Consider the following 21,462-nt stretch of genomic DNA (forward strand, 5'->3'; position numbering starts at 1 on the left):
TATAAACGCCCAAATGAACACAAACTCGGAGGATGTGTAGAGCAGAGTAACAGGAATGAGTGATTAAGACTGCAGAGAGTTAAACGTTCCTTTCGGTGCCTCCGCGCCGTAGAGTTAAATTGCGTTCGCGGTTGCACCCACAATCAACGCACTCCTGTCGATGTGCGGTGTTCGAGGCAAGTAACGCGCTCCGCAGAGTTAATTGGAAAAGTTTACTTGCGAACCCGAATCAGTTCTCTGTGATGCTAAATTAAAAACTAATCTGTCTAAATAAGTGTTGCCAATCTCGCTTTGACTCGTAAGATGCGATTAAACTTCGCCAATATCAATAATTAAAGCTCTTTAGCAATATAACTACTTTCAGGAAGATTCTGAAATCCAGCCGCTGGACTGGAATACGTACTCCCCTGACAGTTTATACACTCCTGGAAATGGAAAAAAGAACACATTGACACCGGTGTGTCAGACCCACCATACTTGCTCCGGACACTGCGAGAGGGCTGTACAAGCAATGATCACACGCACGGTACAGCGGACACACCAGGAACCGCGGTGTTGGCCGTCGAATGGCGCTAGCTGCGCAGCATTTGTGCACCGCCGCCGTCAGTGTCAGCCAGTTTGCCGTGGCATACGGAGCTCCATCGCAGTCTTTAACACTGGTAGCATGCCGCGACAGCGTGGACGTGAACCGTATGTGCAGTTGACGGACTTTGAGCGAGGGCGTATAGTGGGCATGCGGGAGGCCGGGTGGACGTACCGCCGAATTGCTCAACACGTGGGGCGTGAGGTCTCCACAGTACATCGATGTTGTCGCCAGTGGTCGGCGGAAGGTGCACGTGCCCGTCGACCTGGGACCGGACCGCAGCGACGCACGGATGCACGCCAAGACCGTAGGATCCTACGCAGTGCCGTAGGGGACCGCACCGCCACTTCCCAGCAAATTAGGGACACTGTTGCTCCTGGGGTATCGGCGAGGACCATTCGCAACCGTCTCCATGAAGCTGGGCTACGGTCCCGCACACCGTTAGGCCGTCTTCCGCTCACGCCCCAACATCGTGCAGCCCGCCTCCAGTGGTGTCGCGACAGGCGTGAATGGAGGGACGAATGGAGACGTGTCGTCTTCAGCGATGAGAGTCGCTTCTGCCTTGGTGCCAATGATGGTCGTATGCGTGTTTGGCGCCGTGCAGATGAGCGCCACAATCAGGACTGCATACGACCGAGGCACACAGGGCCAACCCCCGGCATCATGGTGTGGGGAGCGATCTCCTACACTGGCCGTACACCACTGGTGATCGTCGAGGGGACACTGAATAGTGCACGGTACATCCAAACCGTCATCGAACCCATCGTTCTACCATTCCTACACTGGCAAGGGAACTTGCTGTTCCAACAGGACAATGCACGTCCGCATGTATCCCGTGCCACCCAACGTGCTCTAGAAGGTGTAAGTCAACTACCCTGGCCAGCAAGATCTCCGGATCTGTCCCCCATTGAGCATGTTTGGGACTGGATGACGCGTCGTCTCACGCGGTCTGCACGTCCAGCACGAACGCTGGTCCAACTGAGGCGCCAGGTGGAAATGGCATGGCAAGCCGTTCCACAGGACTACATCCATCATCTCTACGATCGTCTCCATGGGAGAATAGCAGCCTGCATTGCTGCGAAAGGTGGATATACACTGTACTAGTGCCGACATTGTGCATGCTCTGTTGCCTGTGTCTATGTGTCTGTGGTTCTGTCAGTGTGATCATGTGATGTATCTGACCCCAGGAATGTGTCAATAAAGTTTCCCCTTCCTGGGACAATGAATTCACGGTGTTCTTATTTCAATTTCCAGGAGTGTATATCGCCTCCAACTGGCAGCTAAAAGCTTCCGCAGATACTGCCCTCATAGCAAAAAAAATTTGAAACAAGTTCAAATGATCTTCCAGTTGACGTATGTAAAAGGAAGAAATAACATAGATTAGAGAAACATTTGACGCGCATTTGATGCTTAAAATCATGTAAAGCACGTGAGGTACGCCAAATGTTTCTCTACTCAGTTTTATTTCTTACTTTTAGACAAATCATTTCACAAAACATTTGACCGTTATTTTTTTCAGTTTTTGTCTTTATTTTCAAGTTTTTTTCAGAAAGCATGAAATATCAATATCGATCGATATTCTATAATTATTAAGAGTATATAGATCAAGAGAAGGCAGAGAAGTTTCAAATAATTTTGTAATTTGATATTTATTTTATTTTTCTGACATGAAACAAAGGCCATGGAGGTGGACATTCCTAGCAGAGTTGTAAAAACCTCATCATACATGTGCATCCTTACTTAGGAAACTGACGGTAGTTGGTCAATCAGTGTAAACTCCATAACACGTTTTAAAATCATCGTTTCGTCACGAATGAGTTTATCGCCACACAGTCAGCCGACTTGACATTGACTACTGGCCATTAAAATTGCTACACCAAGAAGAAATGCAGATGATAAACGGGTACTCATTGGACAAATATATTATACTAGAACTAACATGTGATTACATTTTCACGCAATTTGGGTGCATAGATCCTGAGAACTCAGTGCCCGGAACAACCACCTCTAGCCGTAATAACGGCCTTGATACGCCTGGACATTGAGTCAAACAGAGCTTGGATGGCGTGTACAGGTACAGCTGCCCATGCAGCTTCAGCACGATACAACAGTTCATCAAGAGTAGTGACTGGCGTATTGTGACGAGCCAATTGCTCGGCCACCATTGACCAGACGTTTTCAATTGGTGAGAGATCTGGAGAATGTGTTGGCCAGGGCAGCAGTCGAACATTTTCTGTATCCAGAAAGGCCCGTACAGGACCTGCAACATGCGGTCGTGCATTATCCTGCTGAAATGTAGGGTTTCGCAGGGATCGAATGAATGGTAGAGCCACGGGTCGTAACACATCTGAAATGTAACGTCCACTGTTCAAAGTGCCGTCAATGTGAACAAGAGGTGACCGAGACGTGTAACTAATGACACTCCATACCATCACGCCGGGTGATACGCCAGTATGGCAATGACGAATACACGCTTCCAATGTGCGTTCACCGCGATGTCGCCAAACACGAATGCGACCATCATGATGCTGTAAACAGAACCTGGATTCATGAGAAAATATGACGTTTTGCCATTCGTGCACCCAGGTTCGTCGTTGAGTACACCATCGCAGGCACTCCTGTCTGTGATGCAGCGTCAAGGGTAGCCGCAGCTATTGTCTCCGAGCTGATAGTCCATGCTGCTGAAAACGTCGTCGAACTGTTCGTGCAGATGGTTGTTGTCTTGCAAACGTCCCAGTCTGTTGACTCAGGGATCGAGAGGTGGCTGCACGATCCGTTACAGCCATGCGGGTAAGATGCCTGTCGTCTCGACTGCTAGTGATACGAGGCCGTTGGGATCCAGCATGGCGTTCCGTATTACCATCATGAACCCACCGATTCCATATTCTGCTAACAGTCATTGGATCTCGACCAACGCGAGCAGCAATGTCGCGAAACGATAAACCGCAATCGCGATAAGCTACAATCCGACCTTTATCAAAGTCGGAAACGTGATGGTACGCATTTCTCCTCCTTACACGAGGCATCACAACAACGTTTAACCAGGCAACGCCGGTCAACTGCTGTTTGTATATGAGATATCGGTTGGAAACTTTCTTCATGTCAGCACGTTGTAGGTGTCGCCACCGGCGCCAACCTTGTGTGAATGCTCTGAAAAGCTAATCATTTGCATATCACAGCATCTTCTTCCTGTCGGTTAAATTTCGCGTCTGTATCACGTCATCTTCGTGGTGTAGCAATTTTAATGGCCAGTAGTGTAATTGACTCCCTTAGCAGACGACCATCGAAGGTTGGCAACTAACACACAGACCGCGCTCCACAGTTTGGGACACCTTTACATCCTCCGCGCAAAACAGGAAATATGTGATACGACTTAAATCTTCTTTTTTTATATTACTGCAGTTTGTATTGCATAGTATTCGCTAATCCTCTCTCGCTGTAACACATAACCTTTATGAATAATAACAACAGTTTCAAGTAGACACTGAGCGATCCGTAACCGGGCAGAGACACCTACCTTCGCATGTAAGGTGCCATAAATTACGTTAAATTAATACCCAATTGGCTCTTTCTTCGTAGTTCTACTAACAAGGGAAACTCCCGATAGCATCCCTCTCAGATTTTGTAATAAGAGGGGCCAGTGGACAACCCGTCAAATCCAGAACACAGGTCAAGCAAGAAAACAGGAAGGTGTACTGAACTGTGAAATAAAAGCAAAATAGACACAGTGAGCGGTCCAAGGACAAGAAGTGCAATATAGAGCAGCCTGAAACAGCTGTCGTGATTAAGTGGTCCACCTCCCTCGTGCCAATACTTTTTTTCATTCTATGTACGCTCTATTCAAATTTGTGCCTGGGCCGTGACGTAACGTCAGTTTGAAGAGAGAGATGTGAGGAAGGGACCTATAATGACAATAGATTCTGCACAACTATTCTGTTAGCAGCCGAGAGGAAGTGGCTTTCGAATGGGAACCGCAAAATTTTGATGACAAGGCAACAATTCAACCGAATCGTGCTCAGTGAGCAAAAACGAAGCTACGTAGTTTTTTAGGCAGAATACAAGAACACGAAAAGATCATTTGACAGTCAAGGATTCTACATTTAAGCCGGATTTCACATTTCCTAAATCGTTCCCTTATCTATCTAAGATGATGTCTCCTTACCCTTTTCTTCTCCGATCTTGGCTCTGTTTCTTCTTCATCGTTGATGGAATGTAAAATTCTAATCTTTCAATTTTCAGAGGAATATTTGACACGTATGCAAATGCTAATAGTTCACACTTGCACAAAATTGAGACGGGAATCGTGGTCTTACGCAAATTCGGCGCAAAGAATCTTAGCAACTGCTGTTCTCTTGTGAAATAAGATCGTGGTATCAATGAACATTACTTATAGTTCGAGCACAGGAGGACAGACAATGTCCCAGAGCGACATCTAACGCAGCTTGTACCTGATACCACAATAAACAGAAATTCTTATTTTAACTTGCTATAACTTTAGGAGATAATTGAAATTAGCGTTCTTGATTTATAATTTTAATCTGATTATTTGTATCTTATTTAGTAACATACACTGATGGAAAAAATCGCAACACCAACATATTATTAATGTAGAGAAATGACTGGAATACATTTGTGTAGGTAACATGTTTAAGTGATTAACACCCAAGATCACAGGTTTATGTAAGCGCGAGATAAGCCATTGCAAATGTGAAATGCTGGCACATTAATAACTCGTGTAACCACAAGATTGTTGAATGCAAGCATGCAAACGTGCAAGTATTGTGTTGTACAGCTGCCGGATGTCAGTTTGTTGGATGGAGTTCCCTGCTTGTCACACTTGGTCGCTCAACAAATGGACGGTTAACGCTGGTTCAGGATGACGCTGGAGTTGTAGATTGATGATGTTCCATATGTGCTGGATCGGAGACATATCTGGTGATCGAATAGGCCAAAGTAACATGTCGACACTCTGCAGAGCATGTTGGGTTGCAATAGCGTTGTGGGCGAGCGTTATCCTGTTGGAAAAAAACCCCTGTTCGTGAACGGCACTACAACAGGTCGAACCAACAGATTGACGTACAATTTTGCAGTCACAGTGCTTGGGATAACCACTAGAGTGTTCCTGCTGTCATACGAAATCGCACCCCGGACCAAAACTCGATGTGTAGGTCCAGTGTGTCTAGCACGCAGACAGACTGGTTGGGGGCCCTCAACTACCGCCTTCTAATCATTACACGGCCATCACTGGCACTGAGGCAAGAACCATCTTTCATCAGAGAACATACCAGACATCCACCCTGCCCTCCAATGAGCTCTCGCTTGACACCACTGAAGTCGTAAATGGTGGTGATTTGGGGTTATTGGAATGCACGATACAAGGCGTCTGGCTCAGAGCTGACCAACTGGTGCTCAGACCGCTGCTGCAGATGCAGTACGATGCGCCAGAGCCATACGCCGAACACGATGGTCTTCCCTTTCGGTAGTGCCACGTCGCCATACAGGGATTGGTCTTCTTGCGATCGTACATTATCGTGACTACCATTGCCAGAAGTCATGTACGGTAGCTACATTCTTGCCAAGTCTTTCTGCAGGAACATCCAGCTTCTGGTAGCCCTACTACAGGACCCCGTCCAAACTGGGTGACGTGTTGATAATGGCATCTTTGTCACCTTGACTAACATCAACTCACCACGTCCAATCCAAAACGTATCTACATCTACATCCATACTCCACAAGCCACCTGACGGTGTGTGGCGGAGGGTACTTTGAGTACCTCTATCGGTCCTCCCTTCTATTCCAGTCTCGTATTGTTCGTGGAAAGAAAGATTGGCGGTATGCCTCTGTGTGGGCTCTAATCTCTCTGATTTTATCCTCATGGTCTCTTCGCGAGATATACGTAGGAGGGAGCAATATACTGCTTGACTCCTCGGTGAAGGTATGTTCTCGAAACTTCAACAAAAGCCCGTACCGAGCTACTGAGTGTCTCTCCTGCAGAGCTTTCCACTGGAGTTTATCTATCATCTCCGTAACGCTTTCGCGATTACTAAATGATCCTGTGACGAAGCGCGCTGCTCTCCGTTGGATTTTCTCTATCTCCTCTATCAACCCCACCTGGTACGGATCCCACACTGGTGAGCAATATTCAAGCAGTGGGCGAACAAGTGTTCTGTAACCTACTTCCTTTGTTTTCGGGTTGCATTTCATTAGGATTATTCCAATGAATCTCAGTCTGGCATCTGCTTTACCGACGATCAACTTTATATGATCATTCCATTTTAAATCACTCCTAATGCTTACTCCCTGATAAGTTATGGAATTAACTGCTTCCAGTTACTGACCTGCTATATTGTAGTTAATGATATAGGATCTTTCTTTCAATGTATTCGCAGCACATTACACTTGTCTACATTGAGATTCAATTGCCATTCCCTGCACCATGCGTCAATTCGTTGCAGATCCTCCTGCATTTCAGTACAATTTTCCATTGTTACAACCTCTCGATATACTACAGCATCATCCGCAAAAAGCCTCAGTGAACTTCAGATGTTATCCACAAGGTCATTTATGTATATTGTGAATAGCAACGGTCCTACGACACTTCCCTGCGGCACACTGAAATCGCTCTTACTTCGGAAGAATTCTCTCCATTGAGAATGACATGCTGCGTTGTGTTATCTAGGAACTCTTCAGTCCAACCACACGTCCACGACCGTTTCAGCGTGTATTCAAAGCAATCCTGATTTGCGTCCTCATAGTGTTACTATTAGCGCCACACTTACCGAGTGGAGCGAAATTTGAATAGACATCATCTTTCAGATGTAGAAACACGGGTACCAATTTTCGTTTATGTCGTACAACGCTATGGTGCTACGATTTTTTGTCAATGTATTGATAGGTCCTGCATTTTACCTTTCCACGTTGGCCTGCATGAAGTTAAATTTTAATGCATAAACCACCATGAGTGTATGGAATAGGACAACTGCGAGAGATTTGTTATTTCGTATGGAATACGGAGGAAGAAAAACTATGGTGATTCTGTTAAGGTTACAATAGAGGACTCTTTTAGTCGATCATTGGAGTAAACAGGACAGGATAAATTTATAACGGGATAAATTTAGTTGCGGTACTGGCATGACCCAGGTCCCACGAGGTCCTAAATCCTGGCTGTCTGGAAGACGTTGAACAAGGCTATTGATGGTTACATACAAATGTTAACTCACCATTTCAGGTATTTTTCCCCGGGATGTTACAAACCTGGTGACCAAATAAAGGAACGTCATTTAAATCTCCTTTTCGCAAGAAGGAGTGGTATGGTGAGAAGCGAGAGGCAGTGTCACTGAGTGGGAGATAATATTTCGAATTACGTATATACCATATTGATGGAAAATATGTTCAGATATTAACGATAAAGCAGCGCAGTACCAATTTAATTTATGCATTATAGTGTGGGTGGTGTTGCTCGCGATATTAGATTCCGGAACATATGAACAGAGGCTGTGAGTACCTCAAAAATAGACACAGTGCAGGAAGGAAATAATTGATTGAGGTAGCTGTGCACTCAGCTGCTAATTAAATGGCACATCACATGTGAGTGCACTAAATAACGAACTCTTTGAAAAGCCAACACGGCAGGCGGCTAATATGCGGAATGCGATGTGAGTGTCTCTCCAGCCGAAGTGGTCAGTCACGTGCTGCGATAGAAATTGTCCACGTGCATTAATCAAATTTCACGTTCTTCAATCCTTTCGAGTTGCAGGGGAACAGAAACTGCTCATCTAATCAGCGGTTTCAGCTACTTCTTACAGGACTACCATTTTATTCTTCCATGTTCCAGGTGACGTTAACTCATACATAAATTTCAGATAACTGTTTTTTAATCACTTTCATTACCTTTTGGTACAGTTGGATCTGTTATTGAATTATAAATAAAAAAGTTTCAGTACTGACAACAAGTTCCGCTTGGGCTATTATTGGATTCGTTTATCTCACAGTCACGATTTCTGGGAGTGCGTCATTTTCAAATGTTACCTGTGACAATATAAAATTACGCATATCATTTAAATAATGAAAATAATAAAAATTCGTCCTTTACAACTGAATGTTTAGTTTTTTTTACAAAATACAGAATTTTTCTTATCTTCATGATAAACATAAATGAAGTAACAACTGTGGAGGAATGGCTGTAAATATTAACAGCATTGTAATGTACATTGCGATAAAAACCAATATGAAGTGCATCAATAAATGTATACTGTAGGACTATGGGCGTAAGTAAACAGAAAATAATCAAGGTATGTTTGTCAGTAACGCAGAGAGGTGTTTATTAAAGTGGATATTCATGAACAAAGAGTAAGTCTTGACGTATTGTTAGCTATTCGTACGTATGCAAAAAATTATCTTTGTTGACGGAGAGCAGGTTAAGCTGTTCGGTACAGTCAGGTGCACAATTTATTGTATGTCTCGCAATTTAAATCAACTGTGCTAAAATTTCGTGAAAGACGCGGGTGCTGTTGCATGTTTTGCATGAGAATTAATGAAGAGTTTTAATTTTTAGCAGTTACGATTTACGTTCGTAACATTAATCGGTTCCCTTTCTCCTGTATCTCGAACCACGGACCTTGCCGCTGTAGGGCTGCTTACGTACCTCAGTGAAACTTATATCCGTGCCAAAGGTGCAACCACATCGGGAAAAGGAATTAAAGTTTTGGGAGAACAAGCAAAGACTTTAAGGTTTGCCAGTGACGTTGTAATTCTTCCAGAAACAGCAAATGATTTGTAAGGTTACTTGAACGGAATGGATAGTGTCATGATAAGGGATTATAAGACGAAGATTAACAAAAATAAAAGAAGGGTGCTGGAGTGTAATCAAATTAAACAGGCGATGCTGAATTAGGTTAGAATATGAGACATTAAAAGTAGTAGATGACTTTTGCTATTTGGGCGTAAAAAATGGCAATGGCCGCAGTAGAGTGGGTGGTGGGGGGGGGGGGGGGCGATATAAAACGCAGACCGGCAATAACAGGAAAAGCATTTCCGGAAACGAGAAGTATAATATCTGCAACAAATTTATGTGTCAGATCACTTTTCTGAATTTGTTTATATGAAGTGTAGTCACGTACTGATGTGACACACGGACGTTCAACAGTATATATGAAAAGAAAATGGAAGCTTTTTAAATCTGGTGCTACAGAAAAATTCTGAAGGTTAGCCGGGTGCTTAGGATAACTATTGACAACGTACTGAGTAAAATTGGGGAAAGAAGAAACTGAGACACAATTTGACGAAAAGAAGATATCTACTGATAGGACACATCCTTACATAAGAAGGTATTGTCATTGTTATTTTTGGATTCTTCCTTTATTTCTTGGTAGAAAAATTCCATATTTAAGGTTGAATAACGAGTACACTGTTTTTGCTCTAATAGAACAAACACAGTGTACTTGTTATTCAGCCTTAAAAAGGAACTGTCAATTTGGTACGGAAGGGAAGAGTGTGTGTGTGTGTGTGTGTGTGTGTGTGTGTGGGTGGGTTGGTGGGTAGGAGGGTTTGTCAAGGGAGTAGCGTGGGAGGGGAGATAATTGAAGAGGGAGACAAAAGCTTGAAGACCTAAACAGGTTCAGTTGGCTGAAGACTGAAATAGTTATGCAGAGATGAAGTAGTTCTCACAGGATAGACTAATGTGGAGAGGCCGTGCGGTTAAAGGCGCTGCAGTCTGGAACCGCAGGACCGCTACGGTCGCAGGTTCGAATCCTGCCTCGGGTATGTATGTTTGTGATGTCCTTCGGTTAGTTAGGTTTAACTAGTTCTAAGTTCTAGGGGTAATGACCTCAGCAGTTGAGTCCCATAGTGCTCAGAGCCATTTGAACCATTTTTTTTTTTTTAATGTGGAGAGCTGTATTAAACTAGTCTTCGGACTGAAGACAATAACAAGAACAACGACAACAGTAGTCGACGTCACGGGATATAGTAGCAATTTACAAGGGTCAGAAAAAAGGCAATTTAGGCTCTCGGGTTAGTGTGACAGTATTTGTCAAACAAGGTAATATGAGAATGATTTACCGTGCTCCTATGGCCCAATGTATCAGGTGACAATATGTGTGGCTCCACTGCTAACAACCTAGCGGAAACTTGGGCAAGACACAGCACAAACATAAGGGTGAACGATGGGTAAGAGGGAGCGTGAAGCCCGACTGACACAAAGCAGTGGAACTCACCGTTGAAATGGACCAGGAGAAATAGGACACAAGCCTTACTGCGTATGGAACACGCAATCGAAGATAATGGCACCCAGCCTACGCTGAATAAGTTGCGTTGGTAAAAAAGTCTCAGATTTCCACAATAGTTTCGGAATGGTGTTTCTGCTTTTCAGTGATGTATTGCCTTGTACGTTCAGTTGCGTTTTCTCGTATCGGAAAAGAAGCACTCATTCCACGAGGAACAGAGTGAATAACAAGTCATTAGTGGAAGAACCTGCTTGATAACATCAACGATACAGTCTGTCCAGGTTTCATGGCGTTCTTTGAGACCACTAATATCGAGTCTCGGTCGGCAGAAGTAAAGCTGTGAGTACCGGGCGTGAGTCGTGCTTCGGTAGCTCAGTTGGTAGAGCACTTGCCCGCGAAAGGCAAAGGTCCCGAGTTCGAGTCTCGGTCGGGCACACAGTTTTAATCTGCCAGGAAGTTTCATATCAGCGAACACTCCGCTGCAGAGTGAAAATCTCATTCTGGAAACATACCCCAGGCTGTGGCTAAGCCATGTCTCCGCAATATCCTTTCTTTTAGGAGTGCTAGTTCTGCAAGGTTCGCAGGAGAGCTTCTGTAAAGTTTGGAAGGTAGGAGACGAGGTACTGGCAGAAGTAAAGCTGTGAGTACCGGGCGTGAGTCGTGCTTCGGTAGCTCAGTTGGTAGAGCACTTGCCCGCGAAAGGCAAAGGTCCCGAGTTCGAGTCTCGGTCGGGCACACAGTTTTAATCTGCCAGGAAGTTTCATATCAGCGCACACTCCGCTGCAGAGTGAAAATCTCATTCTGGAGGTTTATAACAGCTACCTGAAGAAATCACCTCATGCCTTTTTCGCTTTACCCATCATGTTACATCATGTTTTAATGGCTTGGTTCAAATGGCTCTGAGCACTATGGGACTCAACTTCTGAGGTCATTAGTCCCCTAGAACTTAGAACTAGTTAATCCTAACTAACCTAAGGACATCACATATATCCATGCCCGAGGAAGGATTCGAACCTGTGACCATAGCGGTCTCGCGGTTCTAGACTGCAGCGCCTAGAACCGCACGGCCCCTTCGACCGGCAATGTTTTAATGCTTCGGCATTAATAACAATCGAAGGCTATTCGAAAAGTAGGGAACAGTCGGTCCCGAAATGGAAACCACAATGAAAGTTCGGTGAAGCTTTGCACAGATGTGTTGGGCACTGTCTCTAGTACGCCCGTAGATAGCGTCACGACGCTATTGTCAGTTTTGGGCATACAGTGTGTACTTAAGGATAATTAGAAAACAGTGTCTCCCGCCAAGTACGGGTACATGTTGAGGGATTTCGTCTGATTTGATGTAACCCCACATAACGTAACTGTCATGCTTTTCCTTCTTAGTGACGCTTCTCAGTTGCATACTGCAGAGACGGTAAGAACGCTCCTGCAACGTTTACGGTGGGATGTGTTTGATCACTCGCCATAGACTCAGGTGCGAAAGTCATGGGATATCTCCTAATATCGTGTCGGACCACCTTTTGCCCAGGGTAGTTCAGCAACTCGACGTGGCATAGACTCAAGAAATCGTTGGAAGTCTCCTGCATAAATATTGAGCAATGATGCGTCTATAGCCGTCCATAATTGCGAAAGTGTTGGCAGTGCAGGATTTTGTGTACGAACTGACCTCTCGATTGTGTCCCGTCTCCGGTGATCTGGGCGGCCAGATCATTCGCTCGAACTGTTCAGAATATTCTTCAAAGCAGTCAAGAAAATTGTGCCCCATTTATATGGCGCACTGTCAGCCATAAAAATTCCATCGTTGTTTGGAAATATGACGTGCATGAATGGCTGCAAATGGTCACCAAGTAGCCGAACATAACCATTTCCAGTCAATGATCGTGTCAGTTGGACCAGAGGACCGAGTCATAACACGTAAACACAGCTCATATCATTATGAAGCCACTACCAGCTTGCACACTGCCTTGTTGACAACTTAGGTCATTGGATTCGTGGAACTGCTCCACACTCGAACCCTACCATTAGCTCCCGCGTCGGTCGTCTGCTGCCATAGCCAACCACATTTAGACGCAGTGTCCTAACAGATATGCTGGTCGTACGTCCCACATTGATTTATGTGGTTATTTCACGCTGTGTTGCTTGTCTGTACGCGCTGACAACTCACACATACGCCGCTGCTGCCGGTCGTTAAGTGAAGGCCTTCGGCCGCTGCGTTGTACGTGGTGAGCTGATCAGTGGAAACGCGTCATATGGTCCGACGAGTCAACGTTTTCGTTATTTCCGACATCGGACCGGGTTTACGTCTGGAGAACACCAAAAGAAGCCTACAATCCTGAGTGCTTGATTCTAACGGTTAAGCATGGAGGTGGAAGTGTGACGGTGTGAGCAGCCATATCATGGTATTCTGCTGATCCCATCATTGCTCTCAAAGGCCGTGTTACAGCCAACGATTATGTGAACATTTTAGGTAATCAGATGCACCCCAATGATTCAAATGTTGTTTCCCAACAATGATGCCATATTTCGGGACGTAATGCACCCATCCACACGGCCAGGACAGTACAATCGTGGTATGAGGAGCATGAAACTGAACTGTAGCGTCTTCCCTGGCCAGCACAGTCCCGGTTTTGAACATTATCGAACCTTAGCGGGCGGTATTGGAGTGCAGGCTGCGGAGCAGATTTCCGCCTCCCTCGTCACTACGAGAGTTAGAAGAGGTTGTAATCGAAGAGTGGCATAACATTCCACTGGAGACTATACAATCATTATATGCCAGTATTCCAAGAAGAATCTCAGCTGTATTACGGGCAATAATAAACCATTCCCAAGTAAGTACAGGTGTGCCCGACCGGCTAGCCACGCAGTCTCACGCGCTGCTTCCCGAGCAGGAAGGCGTGCCGGTTCCCGGCACGAATCCGCCCGGCGAATTAGTGTCGAGGTACTGTATGCTGGCCAGCCTGTGGATGGTTTTTAAGGCTGTTTTCCATCTACCTCGACGAATGCGGGCTGGTTCCGCTAATTCCATCTCATTTACACTGCGTGGGCGATTGCTGCACAAACACTGGCTCCACACATGCTTACACCATAATTACTCTACCACGCAAATATTTGGGGTTACAGTCGTCTGGTATGAGAGGTTCCCTGCGAGAGGGGGGGAGGGGGTGGTTCCGCTGGTGGCCGAACCGTACAATAGCCCTGGGTTCGGTGGGGGGGGCACACAATACACAAGTACAGGAGTTCACATTATTTTGCCTATCCCCTGTAAATGCGAGGGAATAGTCACAGTTCAACGAATACCAGGCAGACCTCATATACTGATGAACGGAGACTGTCGAGCATTGACGGGGGAAGTTGGAAAAAAAAGGCCATGACCTCAGTGGAAGGAATCACTTGTGTGTTCCACAGTGCCATCAGCAGTCTGCACAATTACTTTACGTAAGGAGTTAAAATATGGGATACAATGGACAAGCAGCTCTTCATAAGCCACAAATTACTGTAGTCAATGGCAAGTGACACTTGAGGTGGTGTAAAGAGTGACGCCACTGGACAGTAGATGACTGGAAACTAATAATTTGCAATGATGAATGGCGCTATACCCAGTGACAGTCTGATGGAAGGGTTTGGATTTTGGCGAATGTGTGGAAAACGTTACATGCTGTCATGTCTAGTGCCAACACTGAAGTACAGATGAGCTTATGTTATAGTATGAGCGTGTTTTTCGTGGTTACAGTGTAGTCCCCTTATTGCACTTAAGAAAACGCTAAATGTCCAAGGATACGAACACATTTTGCAGCAATGGTTCAAATGGTTCAAATGGCTCTGAGCACTATGGGACTCAACTGCTGAGGTCATTAGTCCCCTAGAACTTAGAACTAGTTAAACCTAACTAACCTAAGGACATCACAAACATCCATGCCCGAGGCAGGATTCGAACCTGCGACCGTAGCGGTCTTGCGGTTCCAGACTGCAGCGCCTTTAACCGCACGGCCACTTCGGCCGGCTTGCAGAAATGTGTGAACTGCGTACAGTAGAGGAACAGTTCGGAGAGCTGATTGTATCAGCTTGACAATGCACTCTGTCATTAAACTGATCTGTGAAGCAATGGTTTGTGAACAAGAATATTCCTAAAATGGACTGGCCTGTCCAGTGTCCTGACCTGAGCCGAGTGGAACACCTTTGGGCTGAGTCAGAAGGTCGACTTCGCTCCAGACCTCAGCGTCAACCTTACTACCCTGTCTGTTTTCGGCTCTTGAGAGAGGTGGGGTGCTATTCCTCCACAAACATTCAGATGCCCCAATGAAAGTGTCCCCAACAAAGTTCAAGCCGTCATAGATGCGAATTGTCGACTCACCGTATATTAATGTCCACTATATGTGTCTGGCTACTTTGCATCCGAAGGAAAATTCAAACTTGCGACTCCCCTTTACGTAGCAGCGACGCTACCACGCGACCACGGAGGTCAGCTACCGAAAAATGTTTCTCAGTATTCTTATCTCGTGGAAATCATTCACAATGGTTTTGTTAACTACCTTTTGGAGAATTAAGTCGATTTTACTTTCACAACCGTCATCTCTCCCCACAGTTACGTTAAACAACGATAATAGTTTCGCAACCACCCCAGATGCTGCTGGACTAATTTCTGTAATAAAGCAGATCTTAACCGTATGAAGAGGTGAACTAGCTACGACTTTTAAAGAACAACAACAAAAGCATAAAAAGCAACTCTATGCGACTGATATAGTCATACACTATGTGATCAAAAACATCCGGACACCCCCAAAAACATAGGGTTTCCGTATTTGGTGCATTGTGCTGCCACCTGCTGCCAAGTACTCCATATCATCGACCTCAGTGGTCATTAGACATCGTGAGAGAGCAGAATGGGGCGCTCCGCGGAATTCACGGACTTCGAACGTGGTCAGGTGACTGAGTGTCACTTGTGTCATACGTCTGCACGCGAGATTTCCACACCCCTAAACATCCCTAGGTCCACTGTTTCCGATGTGACAGTGAAGTGGAAACGTGAGGGGACACGTACATCACAAAAGAATACAGGCCGGCCTCGTCTGTTGACTGACAGAGACCGCCGACGGATGAAGAGGGTCGTAATGAGTAATACGCAGACATTTATCCAGACCATCACATAGGAATTCCAAACTGCGTCAGGATCCACTGCAAGTACTATGATAGGCGGGAGGCGAGAAAACTTAGATTTCATGGTCGAGCGGCTGCTCATAAGCCACACATCACGCCGGTATATGCGAAACGACACCTCGCTTGGTGTAAGGAGCTTAAACATTGGTCGATTGATCAGTGAAAGAACTTTGTGTGGAGTGACGAATCACGGTACACAATGTGGCGATCCGATGGCAGGGCATGGGTATGGCGAATGCCTAGTGAAGGTCATGTGCCAGCGTGTGTAGTGCCAACAGTAAAATGCGGAGGCGGTGATTCCTGTAATGGATTGGCCTGCACAGAGTCCTGACCTGAGTCCTATAAAACACTTTTGGAATGTTTTGGAATGCCGATTTCATGCCAGGCCTCGCTGACCGACATCGATACCTCTCCTCCGGGCAGCACTCCGTGAAGAATGGGCTGCCATTCCCCAAGAAACCTTCCAGCACCTGATTGAACGTATGCCTGCGAGATTGGAAGCTGTCATCAAGGCTAAGGGTGTACCAACATCATATGGAATTCAAGCATTACCGATGGAGGGCGCCACGTACTTGTAAGTCATTTTCAGCCAGGTGTCCGGATACTTTTGATCACATAGTGTATCTAATACTGCAGCGTACAATCGCGGAGTTCAGTTTAAATCCATAATGGCTTAAGAGTAATGAACTGTAATGCATGGCGACGGCAATGCAGCTTGAAAGTTGCGCAACTTGATGAGACGTACACAGACGGGTAGAGGAGAGATATAGCTGTATAGCAGGTATGTAATAGCGGACGTGACCGAAGCGGTAAATCATTATTGCAGAGACTGGACAACGGAGTCTTACCGTTTCTCTTGCCGTAGCGACTTCCGAGTGCGAACGACTCGGGCTGAGCGACGGCTTGGACGCCTCCCGTCAGCTGGCGCCCACCTGCACCCAAACCACACACACCATTACGAAGCACATTCCATGCCGCACAGCACCATCAGAGCTGAGTTCCGCTGCCATTCTCCTTACATGTATTGCGTTGGTATAAACCTAATTATAAGTTCCGCGTTCTGTATCACAGTTTTATTAGAATGTACCAGTAGCAAAAATTTGTCAGCCTACCACGGACCAAACGTCCACCCATATCACTGTCCATATCGTACTGTTGAACATAGGAAGTATGTAAGAATGTCGTACTTTAAACTCTCTGTGGGCAAATGACGTTAAGAACTCCAGGTAGACAATGGATTACACAAATTATTTGAAATGTGCTACTCACGGAAAACGATATAATCAAAACTAAAACAATTATAGGGGAACTCGGGGTAGAACGGGATAGCGGTGCACACTGGGAAATTGCTCTTTTCTAGACTGGACAGTGTTGCAACCTGTTGTATGGGCATGTAACTATTTCTCCGAATGGAAGGGAAGTGAGGGCAGCCATTTTGATTTAGTTTGAAGTGCGAGATCTAAGTGAGTTGTTGTCCGTCACGTTACCGCTTGCGTTGTTCTAACGTTTGGTGAATTTCAACGCCAGGTAAGTTGTTAATTGTTAATTGTATACCATAAAATGACACATTCCCTTAAAGTGCATGGCATTTGTTATACTTTAGTTATTTAATGCGTTTAAATACGTCAGTTATTACACTCCATAAAAGTTGTTAATCTCAAAAGTGCTCTTAGGGCGGAACGGGACGGGGCAGAATGGGATAGTGTCCCGTTCTGCCCTGTCATATTTTGATGCAAGTAGAAATCAAACCGAGCCTGGATGTTCATCTATGCCAGACTCTCCCAACCAGTTATGTTCGCCGAACAACTCAGCTTTCCAGATATCGCCCAAGGCTGTCATTCCAGTCCCACTAATCTATCAAAATACTCGACGGACTACAAGAACGAAAAGGAAAAGCCGTCGTATTAACAGATTCTCCTTATAAGAAGGAACTGCAGAATGCTTTCGCACGTAAAGTAGGCCTACAGAAAGGAGGAGGGTGCACAAATATAAACAATGTCAGGACAGAGACGTCAGGTGCAATGCAACTTAAGGCAAAAATATCAAACTGTATACCCAAAAAAACCAAAACAGAGGACATCAAAGACCTTAAGAAAAATAAAAGGAAGAAGATGATGGAGAAGAGAGAATCAGAGAGAGAGAGGATGCCGAGTGTCTCTACTGTGGGGACTTCGTTTCTAATGAGGGCTGTGTCGCATGCCAGAGTGGGCACACAATTCATGTGCTGGCATAGACAGTGAAGATGAAGAGGAAATACTGATTTGTGACTACTGTCGAAAGGACTAGTAGTTAGTGGTTTGGTGGTTATTAAGCATTCTCCATTTTTCAGAATGTCATTAAAATATTTTCTTATTTTGAAGAATGACTTTTTAATTGTTTAAATTACACATTCATTAGTCTGTATTGCCTGTTATACAACATTTTGTCATAGTTTAATACGATATTCGTAATTCAAATTCAACGTTTATGCAATAATTTAACAAAATACCCTTCTACCATTCTGCCCCGTGGGTGGGGCGGAACGGGAAATGTGCAAGACTTTTATTGCAAAATTGTAAAAAATGCTAAATGTGTTGTTTTAAGTGATTTTAAAATAAGGTACATTAGGTTACACTACAAGGTGTTTTTTTATCACTTTAAGAAGTGTTTCCCTGTGTTCCCTTATTTTAAATAAATTGTTAAACATTAAGTATCCCGTTCCGCCCCGAGTTCCCTTATACACTGACGGAAAAAAAATCACCACACCAAAAAATAATTAATACAGAGTGATAGAGTGATAATATTTCGGGAATATATTTGCCTAGATAGTATGTTCAAGTGATTAACATTGCAAGATCACATATTAGCGCAAGCGTGAGATAAGCCATTGCAAAAGTGAAATGCTCGTTCGTCAATAATCAGTGTAACCACTACAATGTCGAATGCAAGCATGGAAACGTGCATGCATTTTGTTGTACAGGTGCCTAATGTCAGTTTGTGGGATGGATTTCCATGCCTGTTGCACTCGGTACGTCAGTACAGGGACGGTTAAAGCTGTCTGCGGATGACGCTGGAATTGTCGCATCTGATGACGTCTCACATGTGCTCGATTGGAGACAGATTTCGTGATTGAGCAGGCCAAGGCAACATGTCGACACTCTATAGAGCATGTTGGGTTACAACAGCAATATGTGTGCGATATTTGTCTTGTTACAAAACACCCCTGGAACGCTGTTCATGAATGGTAGCACAACAGGTCGATCACCAGATTGTCGTACCATTTTGCAGTCACAGTGCGTGGGACAGCCATGGGAGCGCTCCTGCTGTCATACGAATTCGCATCCCAGACCGTAACTCGATGTGTGGGTCCAGTGTGTCTATCACGCAGACAGGTTAGTTGTAGGTTCTCAGGTGGCTTCCTTCCTACGGCCATCAGTGGCACCGAGACAGAAATACTTTTCATCAGAAAACGCTACAGACCTCCACTCTGCCCTCCAATGAGCTCTCGCTTCACTCCACTGCAGTCCCGAATGATGATGGTTTGGGGTTAATGGAATGCACGATACCGGGCGTCTGTCTCGGAGCTGTCCTTGAGGTAACCGATTTGTAACAGTTTGTTGTGTCACTGTGGTGCCAACTGGTGCTCAGACCGCTACTGCAGATGCAGTACGGCCGGCCGCGGTGGTCTCGCGGTTCTAGGCGCGCAGTCCGGAACCGTGCGACTGCTACGGTCGCAGGTTCGAATCCTGCCTCGGGCATGGATGTGTGTGATGTCCTTAGGTTAGTTTTTAAGTAGTTCTAAGTTCTAGGGGACTGATGACCACAGCTGTTAAGTCCCATAGTGCTCAGAGCCATTCGAACCATTCGATGCAGTACGATGCGCCAGAGCCATACGCCGAACACGATGGTCTTCCCTTTCGGTAGTGCCACGCGGCCGTCTAGAGTCCAGTCTTCTTGCGACCGTACATTCTTGTGACCGCCAGTGCCAGAAATCATGTACTGTCGCTACATTCCTGATAAGTCTTTCTGCAGTACAGCAAATGGAGCATCGAGATTCTTGTAGCGCCGTTAATAATGCCGTTGATAATGGCATCTTTGTGACTTAAAAGGAATTCATGACCAACATCAACTCTCCACGTTCAATCCAAAAGATATCTAACGCATATTACCATTTCAGCGTGTGTTTAAAGCAGACCTGATTTGCATAGTGGCGCTGCTAACGCCACTCTTACGCGACTGGTACGAAATTTGAATACACATCATCTTTCAGATGTAGAAACACGCCTACCAACTTTCGTTAATGTCGCACAACTCCTGTTACAATTTTTCTGTCACTGTATTTATTTATAAAAGTCATTGTACGTATGTAAGTATGAATGTACGTTGCACATTTCCTAAATCACAGTAACGATATCAGTCAAACTTGATAAACGTATCACTTGCAATATGTAAAGAAGCACTGTTGGGGTAAAAGGACATACTTCTTGTAGAGGTAGGGGTGAAAAAATGGGTGAAAAAAAGAGTAATACAGAAGCGTAACCCAGGAAGTGTGGAGCGATTTCTAACAAATTCCATATACACACATCAAAAAATGTTTTGCATCGCCTTGGTTCCCAGAACTCCTGAAGATAGACGTTGACAGTGAATACTGTATCACAGACACAGTTCCTTTGACTGTTCAGAGATGTCACTAAATCCGCCCAGAGATTTAAACAACAATGCACGAGCAGCGCCTATTAGACGGAGGGGGTCCGACAGCCGATCAGTTCCAGTCATTCCACCAGGAAGGAGGTACACGGCTCGTGTTGTCTGTAGTTCAACCATGCCTAGTCCGTCAATACCGCGGTTCGATCACGTCCGCATTGTTACTTTGTGCTAGGAAGGGCTTTGAACAGGGGAAGTGTCCAGTCGCCTCGGAGTGAACCATAGCGACGTTGTTCGGACGTGGAGGAGATACAGAGAGACAGGAACTGTCGATGACATGCTTCGCTCAGGCCACCCAAGGGCTACTACTGCAGTGGATGACCGCTACCTACGGGTTATGGCTCGGAGGAACCCTGACAGCAACGCTACGATTTGAATAATGCTTTTTGTGCAGACACAGGACTTCGTGTTACGACTCAAACTGCGCGCAATAGGCTGCATGATGCGCAACTTCACTCCCGACGTCCATGGCGAGGTGCATTTTTGCAACCGCGATACAATGCAGCGCGGTACAGTGGGGCCCAACGACATGCCGAATGGACCGCTCAGGATTGGCGTCACATTCTCTTCACCGATGATTGTCGCGTATGCCTTCAACCAGACAATCGTCGGAGACGTGTTAGGAGGCAACCCGGTCAGGCTGAACGCCTTATACACGCTGTCCATGGACTGCAGCAAGCTGGAGGTTCCATGTTGTTTTGGGGTGGCATAATTTGGGCCACGTACGCCGCTGGTGGTTATGGAAGGCACCGTAACGGCTGTACGATACGTGAATGCCATCCTCCAGCCGATAGTGCAACCATATCGGCAGCATATTGGCGA

At 45.5% G+C, this 21,462-nt stretch overlaps 1 protein-coding gene across 2 annotated transcripts in view; it reads right to left on the reverse strand.

Moving 5' to 3' along the window:
* Positions 1 to 21,462, reverse strand: part of LOC124721215 — a 132,670-nt gene that overhangs the window by 56,814 nt on the left and 54,394 nt on the right. For both annotated transcript variants that reach the window (XM_047246066.1, XM_047246067.1), the window contains exon 3: positions 16,806 to 16,889. In XM_047246066.1, the coding sequence (XP_047102022.1) occupies positions 16,806 to 16,889 (84 nt within the window). The remainder of the gene's footprint in view (positions 1 to 16,805; positions 16,890 to 21,462) is intronic.

Source organism: Schistocerca piceifrons, chromosome X (assembly GCF_021461385.2).
Source record: "Schistocerca piceifrons isolate TAMUIC-IGC-003096 chromosome X, iqSchPice1.1, whole genome shotgun sequence".
NCBI lineage: Eukaryota > Metazoa > Arthropoda > Insecta > Orthoptera > Acrididae > Schistocerca > Schistocerca piceifrons.